Genomic DNA, 13,322 nt, shown 5'->3' with positions numbered 1-13,322 from the left:
CTGTTAGCAAAAGAAGAAAACATTTCCAATTAATTAAATGCCTAGTTATGAAATTAATATACTCCATTCAATAGATTTGTTTTCTACGACCGTGCTTGAATAACAGGAAAGATTTTCATTTAATTTTTTATCTATTAAAAATAATGTTCCTGCGTTTACTTAATTGATCCCATTTCCAGCTCCTTGTTTAAATTACATGACACAGTTTCACTTACTTTAAAATTCATTAAAATTTCATGTACATTAATCAATATATTCATTCAACTTTAAATTCATTAAAAATCTCATCTACATTAACAAATTTAACTCTAAATTTTATTCAAATTCATCCATATTAACATATATATTTTTTCTCCAGGTCCGGACTTTCCGACTTTTTTGCTGCCGTTCCGCAAGCCTAAGCGCATCCGGACAGCGTTCAGTCCGTCGCAGCTGCTGAAGCTGGAGCAGGCGTTCGAGAAGAACCAGTACGTCGTGGGACAGGAACGCAAGCAACTCGCTCAGACTCTCAACCTCTCAGAAACTCAGGTAAGAATCAAATTTTTGGACCTTTTCGCAAAGATTGACTCTTATTATGTAACTTTTCGTAAAGTGTAAATCTTTTTTCGTAATTTGTCGTAAAGATTGAATCATTTTTCATAACTTTTCGTAAAGATTGAATCATATTTCTCAACTTTTAGCAATCTGTTCAATCTTGTTTCAATCTTTTTTTCGTAATAATTCGTAAATTTTGAATTTTTTACGTAAAGTTTAAATCATGTATCTAATATTTTCGTAAAGTTTAAATCATATATCGAAAATTTTCATAAAGTTTGTATCCTAATTCGAAACTTTTCGTAATATTTGAATGGTGTTTCGAAACTTTTCGTAGAATTTGAATCATGTTTCGAAACTTTTCGTAAAATTTGAATAATGGTTAGTAAATTTTCGTAAAGTTTGAACTTTGAATCATGTTTCGAAACTTTTCGTAGTCTGAATCATGTTTCGGAACTTTTCGTAAAGTTTGAATTACGTTTCAAAACTTTTCGTGAGGTTTCAATCATATTTCGACATTTTTCGTAAATTTTGAATCATATTTTGAAATTTTTCGGTAAGCTTGAATCATATTTCAAAATTTTTCATAAAGTTTGAATCATATTTCAAAACTTTTCGTAAAGATTGAATCAAATTTCGAAACTTTTTGTAAAGTTTGAATCAGATTTCGAAACTTTTCGTTAAGTTTGTGTCATATTTCAAATATTTTCGTAAAATTTGAATCATATTTCGAAACTTTTCGTGTGGTTTGAATAATGTTTCGTAACTTTTCGTTAAGTTTGAACCATTTTTCGAAACTTTTCGTAGAGATTGAATCATGTTTCAATACTTTTCGTGTGGTTTGAAACATGTTTCGGAACTTTTTGGAGAGATTGAATAACATTTTGAAACTTTTCGTACTTTATGAATCATATTTGAAACTTTTCGTAAAGTTTGTATCATATATCGAAACTTTTCGTAAAGTTTGAATTATATTTCGAAACCTTTCGTAAAGCTTCAATCATATTTCGAAACTTTTCGTAAAGTTTGCATCATATATCGGAACCATTCGTAAAGTTTCAATCATATTTCAAAACTTTTCGTAAATTTTGAATGATATTTCGAAACCTTTCGTAATGTTTCAGTCATATTTTGAAATTTTCCGTAAATTTTGAATGATATTTCGAAACCTTTCGTAAAGCTTCAATCATATTTCGAAGCCATTCGCAAAGTTTCAATCATATTTCGAAACTTTTCGTAAAGTTTGAATCATATATCGAAACCTTTCGTAAAGTTTCAATCATATTTCAAAACTTTTCGTAAATTTTGAATGATATTTCGAAACATTTCGTAAAGTTTCAGTCATATTTTGAAATTTGTCGTATAGATTCATTCAAATTTTAAATCAATATTTACGTGGTTTCGTTACTGAAACTAATGTCAGACTTATTTTTTCTTTATTTATCATTTTTTCTTAACTTAATATTGAACCATATTTTAAAGTATATAATCATATATGCACGGATGGTAGTTACTTATGCATATAATTATATATGCATGAATAGTAGTTAGTTATGTATGTAATTATGTATGCATTAACCATACCAAGTCTAAGCGGAAATGATACCAACTTATGCACTTTTTTGACGTCTGCATAGACACGACAATTAGCATAAACTATTTACATACTGCATAATGCGCACGCTGCATAATGCGCACGCTGCATAATGCGCACGCTGCATAATGCGCACGCTGCATAATGCGCGCGCTGCAGAATGCGCATGCTGCATAATGCGCACGCTGCATAATGCGCATGCTGCATAATGCGCACGCTGCATAATGCGCATGCTGCATAATGCGCATGCTGCATAATGCGCACGCTGCATAATGCGCACGCTGCATAATGCGCACGCTGCATAATGCGCACGCTGCATAATGCGCATGCTGCATAATGCGCACGCTGCATAATGCGTATGCTGCATAATGCGCACGCTGCATAATGCGCACGCTGCATAATGCGCATGCTGCATAATGCGCATGCTGCATAATGCGCACGCTGCATAATGCGCACGCTACATAATACACATACAACATAATGCACATACTGCATAATGCGCACGCTGCATAATGCGCATGCTGCATAATGCGCACGCTGCATGATGCGCACGCTGCATAATGCACACGCTGCATAATGCGCACGCTGCATAATACACATTAGGCATAATGGGCATAATATTTAATATAAAATCCCCAAAAGTCAATGAACTAATTAATCTCGCGGCCGCTTGATAATTTTAAACTATATTACAGATAAGAATGGAACAGAGGCTGTAGCAAAATCGATCGCATTAATCCACGATTAAATTTGACAGTAAACATCATTATGAAACTTGCTGATATTTATCCTGAACACGTTTTCTTGTTCCCAGATTCAACGTGTTTTTAATTAATGTATGTTATCATTAATGTAATATATTAAAATAAAAGTCGTGGGATTTGATTGCATATTATATCATAGCAGTCGGGAAGTTTGAACTCGTACAGTAATAATAATAATAATAATAATATTAATAATAATAATAATAATAATAATATTTTTATTTCACATTACTAGCTATCATTTTAATCTATTATTTAAGCTGTTATGTAATTTTAATTAATTATTATTACAATAAGAGCTATTATTGTAGGTATCACAATAAGAGCTATTATTGTATAGGTATCAAAATTAGAGCTATTATTGGAGGTATCACAATAAGAGCCATTATTGTAGGTATCAAAATAAGAGCTATTATTGTAGGTATCAAAATACTAGCTATCATTTTGATCTATTATTTAAGCTATTATTTAATTTTAATTAATTATTATTACAATTAGAGCTATTATTGTAGGTATCACAATAAGAACTAGCATTGTTGGTATCACAATAAGAGCTATCATTTTAATCTATAATTTAATCTATTATCTAAGTTTAATCAATTATTAAATATTATCACAATAAGAGTTATTATTGTAGGTATCACAATAAGAGCTATTATTGTAGGTATCACAATAATAGCTATCATTTTAATCTATTATTTAATTTTAATTAATTATTATCACAATAAGAGCTATTATTGTAGGTATCACAACAAGAGTTATTATTGTAGGTATCACAATAAGAACTATGCAAGCGCTTTGCATTTTACAAAATAAGCTTCCCAGATCCCCGCTTCATTGTTAAGGGTCAGTAAATGAACAATGGTTCATGGAGGCGCGCAGCAATTTAGAAGCAAATTAGTATTATTTTCACTCGACTCTAGTGGTCGTATAGCAATTTTATGTCTTCATTCACTTTCTAATAGAGCCAATATAAATCCTACCTAACGATCTGAGTAAATCCGCTTTAGTGGACTCGTATAACATACCCAACAGGTGTAATCTTCCCCTCTGAACCTTACATTAATTCGAAATAGTTCCCTGGCTTGGCATACGAAGCACCTGTATTTTGCAAGCTATCTTTAGAATTCAGTGTTGAGGTTAATAGGTGCAATAAAATTAATTATCTAGCCGTGATAGGCTAGCAACTGACAGCACTAAGCCTGTACTAAGCTCTAGTGTTTTAGTGCCTCAGATGACAACTTTGCACGCATATTCAACAACACGTTGTTCTTGACTTAAAAGCTAAGCAACTCAAGTTATCTATGAAACCCAGGCTGGAAAAAAGTCCATCATTAAAAGTCACACATACTAGCATTAGGGAGGAGCTACATCTTCGATCAAACTGCCATTAAATGGCCATTAAAGCTCCATTGGCATGGCGTAATGTGCGTATTATCGTGGCTCTACGACCTAATAAATAATAAGATAATCGACGCTCAATTGAGATATCAGAATCGATACCTTTTCTTGACTGCGTTCACGTTGGGCCGAATTCTGGGATGCGTTCACGTTGGGCTGAATTCTGGGATGCGTTCACGTTGGGCTGAATTCTGGGAATTCAATGCTTCTGTACAAAGGCATTTCAACAATTTCTCGAACGTGATTTTCTTCGATTCTGAAAATTCCACAACTTTTAGTTTATAAACAACCACTCATGCTGGTCTAGTAAATCTTCTGCTGGCTTGAAGGTCTGATAAATTCTGATATGACTTGTGCATTATTTTATAGCGGGATTATCTTGAACGCAAAGTCTATGGCAATGCAACAGATTGTAAGTGACTGTAAGTGGAAGACAAAATAAAAGATAATAAAAAACAAGACAATATAACAGATATTAAAATTGCATTTTTTTAATTAAAACTATATACTTTTATAATTTCCAACTTTGTTAGAAGTTAAAATATATTTGTCGATAACAATAGCGCATCAATGTAAATCTGCTGTAAATCTGTTGTTTAAATTTGCTTGATATTATTATTTAATAAATATTGTTTGCTTTACCTATACTACACTATTTATTATGTAGTTTAGCTATATAACAGTGAAAATCATTATTATATATAATTTTTTCAATAACTATATTCAAAATATTTTATATTATTTATATTTTTTATTAATTTAGAATGAAAATATTATTTGACAAAAAATATAACATATACGAGTATATTTATTAGTAACACTTAAATCAGAGGTCTTCCAGTTGGCATTTTTTGCGGTCGTCCTATTGGAATATTGATTTAAATTCCGATATTTTATTGCGTCGGTGAATCGGGAAGATTCAATAATTCAGTGGCAATCAGTGGTTCAGTGGTAGTCAGTAATTCAGTGGTAGTCGGTGGTTTGGTGGTAATCAGTGGTTCAGGGGTAATCAGAGGTACTCAGTGGTTCAGTGGTACTCAGTGGTTCAGTGGTAATCAGTGGTTCAGTGGTACTCAGTGGTTCAGTGGTAATCAGTATTTCAGTGGTACTGAATAGTTCAGTGGTACTCAGTGGTTCAGTGGTACTCAGTGGTTCAGTGGTACTCAGTGGTACTCAGTGGTTCAGTGGTACTGAATAGTTCAGTAGAATTCAGTATTTTAGTAGTTCAGTAGTATTCAGTATGTGAGTATTTTTCAGTAGTTCAATGGTATTTAATTTGTTTAATGTTATTCAGTCATTCAGCAGTATTCTTAATTCAGTAAATTTTCGTAACTGTATGTTATACACATTAGTAAGAACTAGCGTTTGTATGTGTTTGTTTATAAATGCAATACCTACAGTTAGAACTACACACTAATTCGTAAATCTAAAACTGCATCTTCAGATAGATTTTACTTTTCGCGTGGGTTTAATATATACTTTCTAAACGTGATTTGCGCACGCTGCATAATGCGCACGCATTATCGCCACCGGTTCGTTTGGAGATTGAAAGAAACGGTACAGTTTTTAATTGTGTGAAATATTTTAATGAATTACCTGATGATTTTAAAATCAATTGTTCTAAATTCAGTTTGAAGACTATTTTGTATTTTTTTTCTCCAAATTTTTGTCATTTTCTTGTTATGAAATTTTTTTGTATGCTCCTGTGTGAATAAAGAATAAAGAATAAAGAATACATATATTTACATACAGTACCTATATACAGTATAAAGAGGTAAGTATCATCAATTTCATTTACTAATACCATCTACCCTTTACTATCTATGCATATTTAGGACAAAATTCACCATATTTAGGACAAAATTATTTAGGACAAATTATATGAACCCAGTGTCATTGTTACATCGATTACAGTATCGGCAATATCAAACATCTATGAAAAAATCGTTATCGGCAATTGCTCAAAAGTATTCTTCAATGTTCTTGCAGTGAAAAAAATAATATTTATTACAATATATTAAGTGGCTGGTCATTCATCCTATTAATTTTTTCCATCCACACCTGCTGTGAACTCAATTGGCAAAGGGATACAATTGAGAATTAGTTAACCCAGTGAAAATTTACAGACGCGGCAGCTTCTGATTTGGGTTACCAGAAGCTGGGGCGACTCTAAATTTTGTTAAGGTTGCAAATCGTATCGGTATGCAGATGATATAGCGCCCATTATGGCTAATGATACATTGAATGCAGGATCGATTGTGATGAATGATATCGGAAATGAATAACACAATTCATGTACAAGGTGTACTTATCATCGACATGGGAAGATGTAACTCATCTATTGGAAATGTGTGAAAATGAAACCGTGAATTGTCTGGTCGTGAAGTGTTTTGTTGTGAAGTGTTTTGTCGTGAAGTGTTTTGTCGTGAAGTGTCTTGTCGTGAAGTGTCTTATCGTGAAGTGTCTTGTCGTGAAGTGTTTGTCCTGAAGTGTCTTGTCGTGAAGTGTCATATCATGAAGTGTCTTGTCGTGAAGTGTCTTGTCGTGAAGTGTCTTGTCGTGAAGTGTCTTGTCGTGAAATGTCTTGTCGTGAAGTGTCTTGTCGTGAAGTGTCTTGTCGTGAAGTGTTTGTCGTGAAGTGTCTTGTCGTGAAATGTTTGTCGTGAAGTGTCTTGCCTGTCTCTTATACACATCTAGATGTGTATAAGAGACAGGAAGTGTCTTGTCGTGAAGTGTCTTGTCTTGAAGTGTCTTTTCGTGAAGTGTCTTGTCGTGAAGTGTCTTGTCGTGAAGTGTCTTATCGTGAAGTGTCTTGTCGTGAAGTGTCTTATCGTGAAGTGTCTTGTCGTAAAGTGTCTTATCGTGAAGTGTCTTGTCGTGAAGTGTTTTGTCGTAAAAGATCTTATTGCACTTAATAATGCATAATAATGACGGACAATGTATCCTAAAATCTTTAAAAAAATGGAGGTGAATTGCGATTTTAAAGTTATCATAAAAATTGAAAAATATAAAATTTACACTCATGAATGTGGTTCAAAGTTGACTTAACTGAGATAATAATAGAAATTGACTTAATTTATTACTCAAGATTTACTAAGCTAAAGATGGCTATTTTCCTAATAGTTCCAGTTCACATACACATCATTTTCACATCATTTAAACATCATTTATCATTCATGATCCTCTCATCGCTCCATAAACCTTCCGAGAGGCATTCATATACAGGGTGCGCCACAGAAACTTACTTATTTGAAAGGTCAATAAAAACAAAAGTACTTCAGTTATTGTTTTAAATTTTTTTTATTCGAGAAAACAGTATCCCAAATTTTTTTCATACAGTTTTGAAAATTAAATCCCATAAATGACGGCCTCCATTGCGCATAAACTAATGAAGTCGCTTTTTTCATAATGGTTTCCACTCTATGCAGCATATCAATCGGTATTTTGGCAATGACGTCGCGATTGTTGTTCTTGAGGTGTGCTATGGTCCGTGGTCGATCGACATAAACCAGAAATTTCAAATATCCCCATAAAAAGAAATCGCATGGAGTCAAACCTGGAGAGCGTGGCGGCCATTAGAGATCGCCTCTGAGAGAGATGAGGCGGTCGGGGAAATGTTGTCGCAACAAATTCATCGAGTCTCGTGCTGTGTGTGTTGTGGCTCCATCTTGCTGAAACCACACGTTCCTAAAGTTCATTTCTTCGAGTCTTGGAAGAAAAAGTTCCTCGATCATGTTCCTGTAACGAGCTTGCCACTGAAAAAAACGACCGCGTCTTCAGGCAGGTTGTCAACCAGCATTTTTCATGCATTTTGAGGGGCAACAAAATCGCGTTCAGTTAATTCTTGCACTACAGCAAATTTATTTGAGAAACTTTGAGAAACAAACTTGGGAACTTTCCCCTTCAGATGCACCCCCTCTCGCCCCTCTACCCGACCAACTAACCGCACAGGAATTTTTTCAAATAAGTAAGTTTCTGTGGCGCACCCTGTACAATTCAAACTATATAATATTACTAATCTCTATTTCTACTGACAAAATATTTTTGAGAAGCAAAACTCTTTCTAAAAGTAGAATAATTCTTCGGCATACTTAAAAGAAAATAATTTTTATTTATAGAGAATAATTTTTATGTAAGCGATATTTTTGTATCTCATCACAGGACAAGTACGGCAAATGCAAAGAGTTTGTGCGCATTTTTTAACCATTCTAATTTCGTAGTTACCCTTCTATTTTTGACGTCCTTTTCCCGACAACTTCCTACAATTTTCCCATCAAGGCTCTCGATTGCCCGATCATCGCCCATTAGCTATACAAAACAGAACCTAATTTCGTAATTAGACTGACGCGAGAACAGCTATCCCCGAGAAAAACTCTCCCTGTCTAGTCCCTGACAAAAAAAAACTACACCAGCATTTGATCACAAAAAACTTGCATTTTCTGATCACTCGGACAGGTTTGTGCTTTGCGTTCCGGTAGCCAAGGCCGCAAAAACTGGCAACGGAAACGTTGACTTCACAGGAACTTTTGTCTTATCAATCACAATCGCTGTAACTGCAGCCTGCTTTGCATAGCTATTAACTTGCTATTAAAGTGTCCGTTCAATAGGACTGCTCCATGGTAGAAGCGCGAGGTTTTTATTGAGTGTGTGCAAATGTGTTTACTTCTACTCCTAGCCTTAATCTTTAAATGTATTATTTTTTCAATTTATTTTTGAAGAGTTTTCGTCTTTTTAAGGCAAAGGTACTTGAGTCTAATTATTAATTTCGTTAAGAATTTTTAAATAAAAAATGCCTATAAAATTTGCGTTATTCAATTTAAAATATTGTGCATTTGCAAGGATTTTTAGCGCATTTTCTCATTTATGAAATAAATGCACTATTGTGCTCGCCATGTCCGTCTGTCCGTCCGTCCGTCCGTATGTCTGTCCGTCCGTGACTTCACGTTTTCGTTGACGAGAAAATGCGCTCTCTGTCACTCACTGCAGTGAGTACTGAGTTATATTTATTGATTCATTGTTCGTTTCTGCAATGGTTTGAACTTTGTACGAGAATTCATTTCGTTGACCCAATACCACTGTTCACTGATTAGTTATTTATGATTAGGAATTAACAATTAGGAATTAACGATTCGTGATGATCACGTCACGGACATCGAGGTTAATGGTTTGTGGTCACATGAGATGACGGACAAATGGTTAGCAGTTGAAGACCATCGGCAAGCTAAACGTATATCAAATAAATATGCTTCAACGTATTATTTATAACGATATTTAATCCAGATTTATTTTCCTCTGCAGGTTAAAGTTTGGTTCCAGAACCGCCGGACGAAGCACAAGCGCGTGGTCCATGACGGCGAAGATGGTGAAGATGGTCATCAAGGTCCTCATGACGATGACGTAGACGATGAAGAAGATGTTGGTCATGACCGACCAGAAGCTGAAAGTACCAGCGGCAGCCGAAGACATCGCAACGACAGCAAAACATCAACCAGAAACAGACAAACGATCATCGGAGACGCCGACGATGGCGAAGACGATGAAGATGAAGACGATTCAATCGTTGATTCGTCAGTTGGGATTGACAGGCAAGACGACCGGGTGGTGTTTCAACATGATTCTTCAGTAGGTTCATCCATGATGGAAGAAACAACTGGCAGGGAAGGATTTGATCCATCCATGAGGAGTATGTCACCTTCCTCTACTATAACCTCCATACCCAACGAAAGTCTACCTTTAGGTCGACTACCCCGAGCTGAAAGTCGAAGAAGTCGAAGTCCAATGGAAGTTGAACACCCCAGGGGTGTGCCAGAAGTTAGGGGAAGAAACGATAAACCCGACGATTTAGGATTAGCCGTATCGAGCTTGATGAACCCTGTACAGAACCACCCATATCGAGCATCACCAATTCTAAAACATTCAGTTGGTGGGTTCAGTTCAAATACTCCAATAAATGATGTCACCACACCTGATATCAACTCTGCATCACAGACTCGTGAGTGCTACTCACCTGTTATTGGTGCTGAACACCTTATACTAAAGAACAGAAACTTGTCTGAACACAACAGAAACATGTCAGAACACAACAGAAACATGTCGGAACACAACAGAAACTTGTCGGAACACAGCAGAAACATGTCGGAACACGCAAATTCAGGCAAGGCATCCCTAGGTTTGACTATACAGAGAATGACGCATTGCAGTTCAGGGAACTGACGTTCACCTCGTCACCTTGTCACATTCACCTGTCGAATAACTTTACCTACGGTGTTTTTTCAGTAAAATATTCATCAGAATTTAAGATATACTATGCATTCGAGTATTCGTATTTTGGAATAAATTTTTTATACATGGGATGGCGGTGAATAATTCAACTGACCAATCAACCGTTTTCATTTTCGTTTTCAAATTTTAAATGGGAGAATAATTTTATTTCACAGAAAATGATATATGAACGCCATCATTGATTTTACCTTGAGCCAAGCTTGGGTTTGTTCTTCATGAACGTTTGAGTGAACGATTTACAAATTTACAGAAATGAAATTAAATTACAAAGAATTACAAAGAATTTACAGAAATGAAATGAAATAAATTAATTTAAAATTTGGTCAACCATACGGCTTGGTTTTTAAAGTTATATTGATTCTTTGGTAAACAAGTGGGTAAAATCATTTAGAACATAAGGAAACAATTTCCTTTTAAGACATTAATCCACAGTTAAATTTACCCGTTTAATCAGTTAAGCAGTTTGATTGAAAATTAGTTACGTTGTTAAAACTCTGCTAAGCAATAAAATTACGTATTTTGTAACTAATTTGTGTTCGTAAATCAGAATGCAATTGATCTGAAAAATACGAAATCCCCTAAAACTCACGCAGATTGCATACGTTCAATAACGACCCTATGCACTGAAAACCACGCTGAAAGTTCAATTGGTACTTATATTATCAGTCTGCTTATATCGCAAGTTTACAAGGAATTTAAAAGCAAAGAAAACGCCAAGAAAATTCACCATATCGATATTGAAAACGCTTCGGAGTCCAGCTCCATCATCAGTTCGACTAAACTAAAAATTCGACTCCGAAATGTTTTCAATATCGATATGGTGAATTTTCTTGGCGTTTTCTTTGCTTTCAAGTTCAATTGGATAACATTGATAACAGATAGCATAGATAACGTGACGCATAAAATGCATCTTGGATAACAGATAATTAATAATGGATAATATTGATATCGTAGCGCGCAACCGATGAAGTGATCCCTAGTCAAAAATATTTCATTAATTCAGTTTCCATGAAAAAATGTCCTAATGCTGTTTTAAATTCTCACGCTCAATTAAATCATTTCTTTTGTGTTATTTTTACAGGGTATATTATATTTCTGTTCATTAGAATATTCTTCATTAAAACCTGAAACTCGTTTCCCTAGGTGCAAAAGAGAAAAAGGTTGTGACAAGATTTGATGTTAAATGATAACACAAAGTTCTATTTTGAAAACAATTGATTGACACTTTTTGAAGTCTCACTTCTTGTATAAAAACATACGATGACCACAGCTGCGTTTAGGAAAATAACGCGCGTTCATACAGGAAGTTATAAAATAACTGGAAACTAAACTGATGTTCTTTTAAATTTCCCGCTCTGTCATCGTGAACGCAAAAGATACTCGTATTTAATACCCAGACACAGCTCATTTTTTAATGAAAACGAGTTTTGTGAACGAGATTAACGAAGTAATTGAGGGAAAATTTGTAATGAATTCTAATTCTTTATTGTATAAAGTAGATATCAATCTAGAACATTCATTACCCCTTACCCAATTGAAACATTCATTACCCCTTACAATAATGTAGTAAGGGGCGAAATTTGCAATAAATTCTAATTCTTTATTGTATAACGTTGATACCAATCTAGAACATTCATTTCGTTAAGTATAACTTTGGCCGACACCATCGCGAATTTGTTAGCTGCTGTTCGTTTTTTTTCGGTGAACGCACATATACGTAACATAAATCTTGAAGGTTCATTGCTACAAAGAAACATTCATTACAATTCGATTAAATTTTATCCGAGGTTTCATACTGAAAAATTTATCTTAGACTCATTAATAAAGTACGATTATATTTTATCCTGGGTTTCAGACTTAAAAAAATAATCTTAGACTCATTAACAGAACGCGATTGTATTTTATTTAATTTTTCTGTCTGAAAAATGTATCCGAGACTTATTAATAAAGTGCGATTATATTTTATCCAGGGTTTTAGAATGAAAAATTTATCCTAGACTCATTAATAAAGCGCTATCACATTTTATCCAAGGTTTCAGACTGAAAATTTTTTCCTAGACTCGTTAATAAAGCGCTATTATATTTTATCCAGGGTTTCAGAATGAAAAATTTATCCTAGACTCATTAATAAAGCGCTATCACATTTTATTCAAGGTTTCAGACTGAAAATTTTTTCCTAGACGCGTTAATAAAACGCTATTATATTTTATCCAGGGTTTCAGACTGAAATTTTTTTCCTAGACTCGTTAATAAAGCGCTATTATATTTTATCCAGGGTTTCAGACTGAAAAATTTATCCTAGACTCATTAATAAAACACTATTATATTTTATCCTGTGTTTCAGACTGAAAAATTTATATTAGACTCATTAATAAAGCACAACTGTATTTTATCCTATGTTTCAGGCTGAAAAATTTATTTTATACTCATTAATCTAACGCGAATGTCTCCTCCTGGAAATAGTTTACGGCAAACCGACAATGGCGACAGCTCGTAGCGAGAAATTTATTTTCATCTTAGAATAAATTTGAATACAATTAAGCAGCTGGAGATCCAGCGCCGATAAATGATTGTGAAGAGAAAGAAATTCATTGCATGTAATTACATGAATAATAAGGATATTGATCATCGATATTCGGCACCTTGTTTCAGTCGGGATTACAAATGTACTATCAAAATTAAAGAATATATATTACCTTCCGAGCGTTAATTGAGTATTTAAATCGTGTAAAATCGAAAATATATTT

The 13,322-nt window shown here is 34.2% G+C and overlaps 1 protein-coding gene across 1 annotated transcript in view; it reads left to right on the top strand.

Moving 5' to 3' along the window:
- LOC108672135 overlaps positions 1–10,578 on the top strand; it is a 38,850-nt gene extending 28,272 nt beyond the window's left edge. Inside the window, exons 3-4 of the mRNA XM_018159761.2 lie at positions 359–528; positions 9,592–10,578. Coding sequence (XP_018015250.1) covers positions 359–528; positions 9,592–10,506 — 1,085 coding nt within the window. The 3' untranslated portion in view covers positions 10,507–10,578. The remainder of the gene's footprint in view (positions 1–358; positions 529–9,591) is intronic.
- Positions 10,579–13,322: the final 2,744 nt, after the last annotated feature.

This window comes from Hyalella azteca, unplaced genomic scaffold (assembly GCF_000764305.2).
Source record: "Hyalella azteca isolate HAZT.00-mixed unplaced genomic scaffold, Hazt_2.0.2 contig14438, whole genome shotgun sequence".
Lineage (NCBI taxonomy): Eukaryota > Metazoa > Arthropoda > Malacostraca > Amphipoda > Hyalellidae > Hyalella > Hyalella azteca.
The sequence above is the reverse complement of the archived record's forward strand: the minus strand, read 5'-3'. Positions and strand labels throughout refer to the sequence as shown.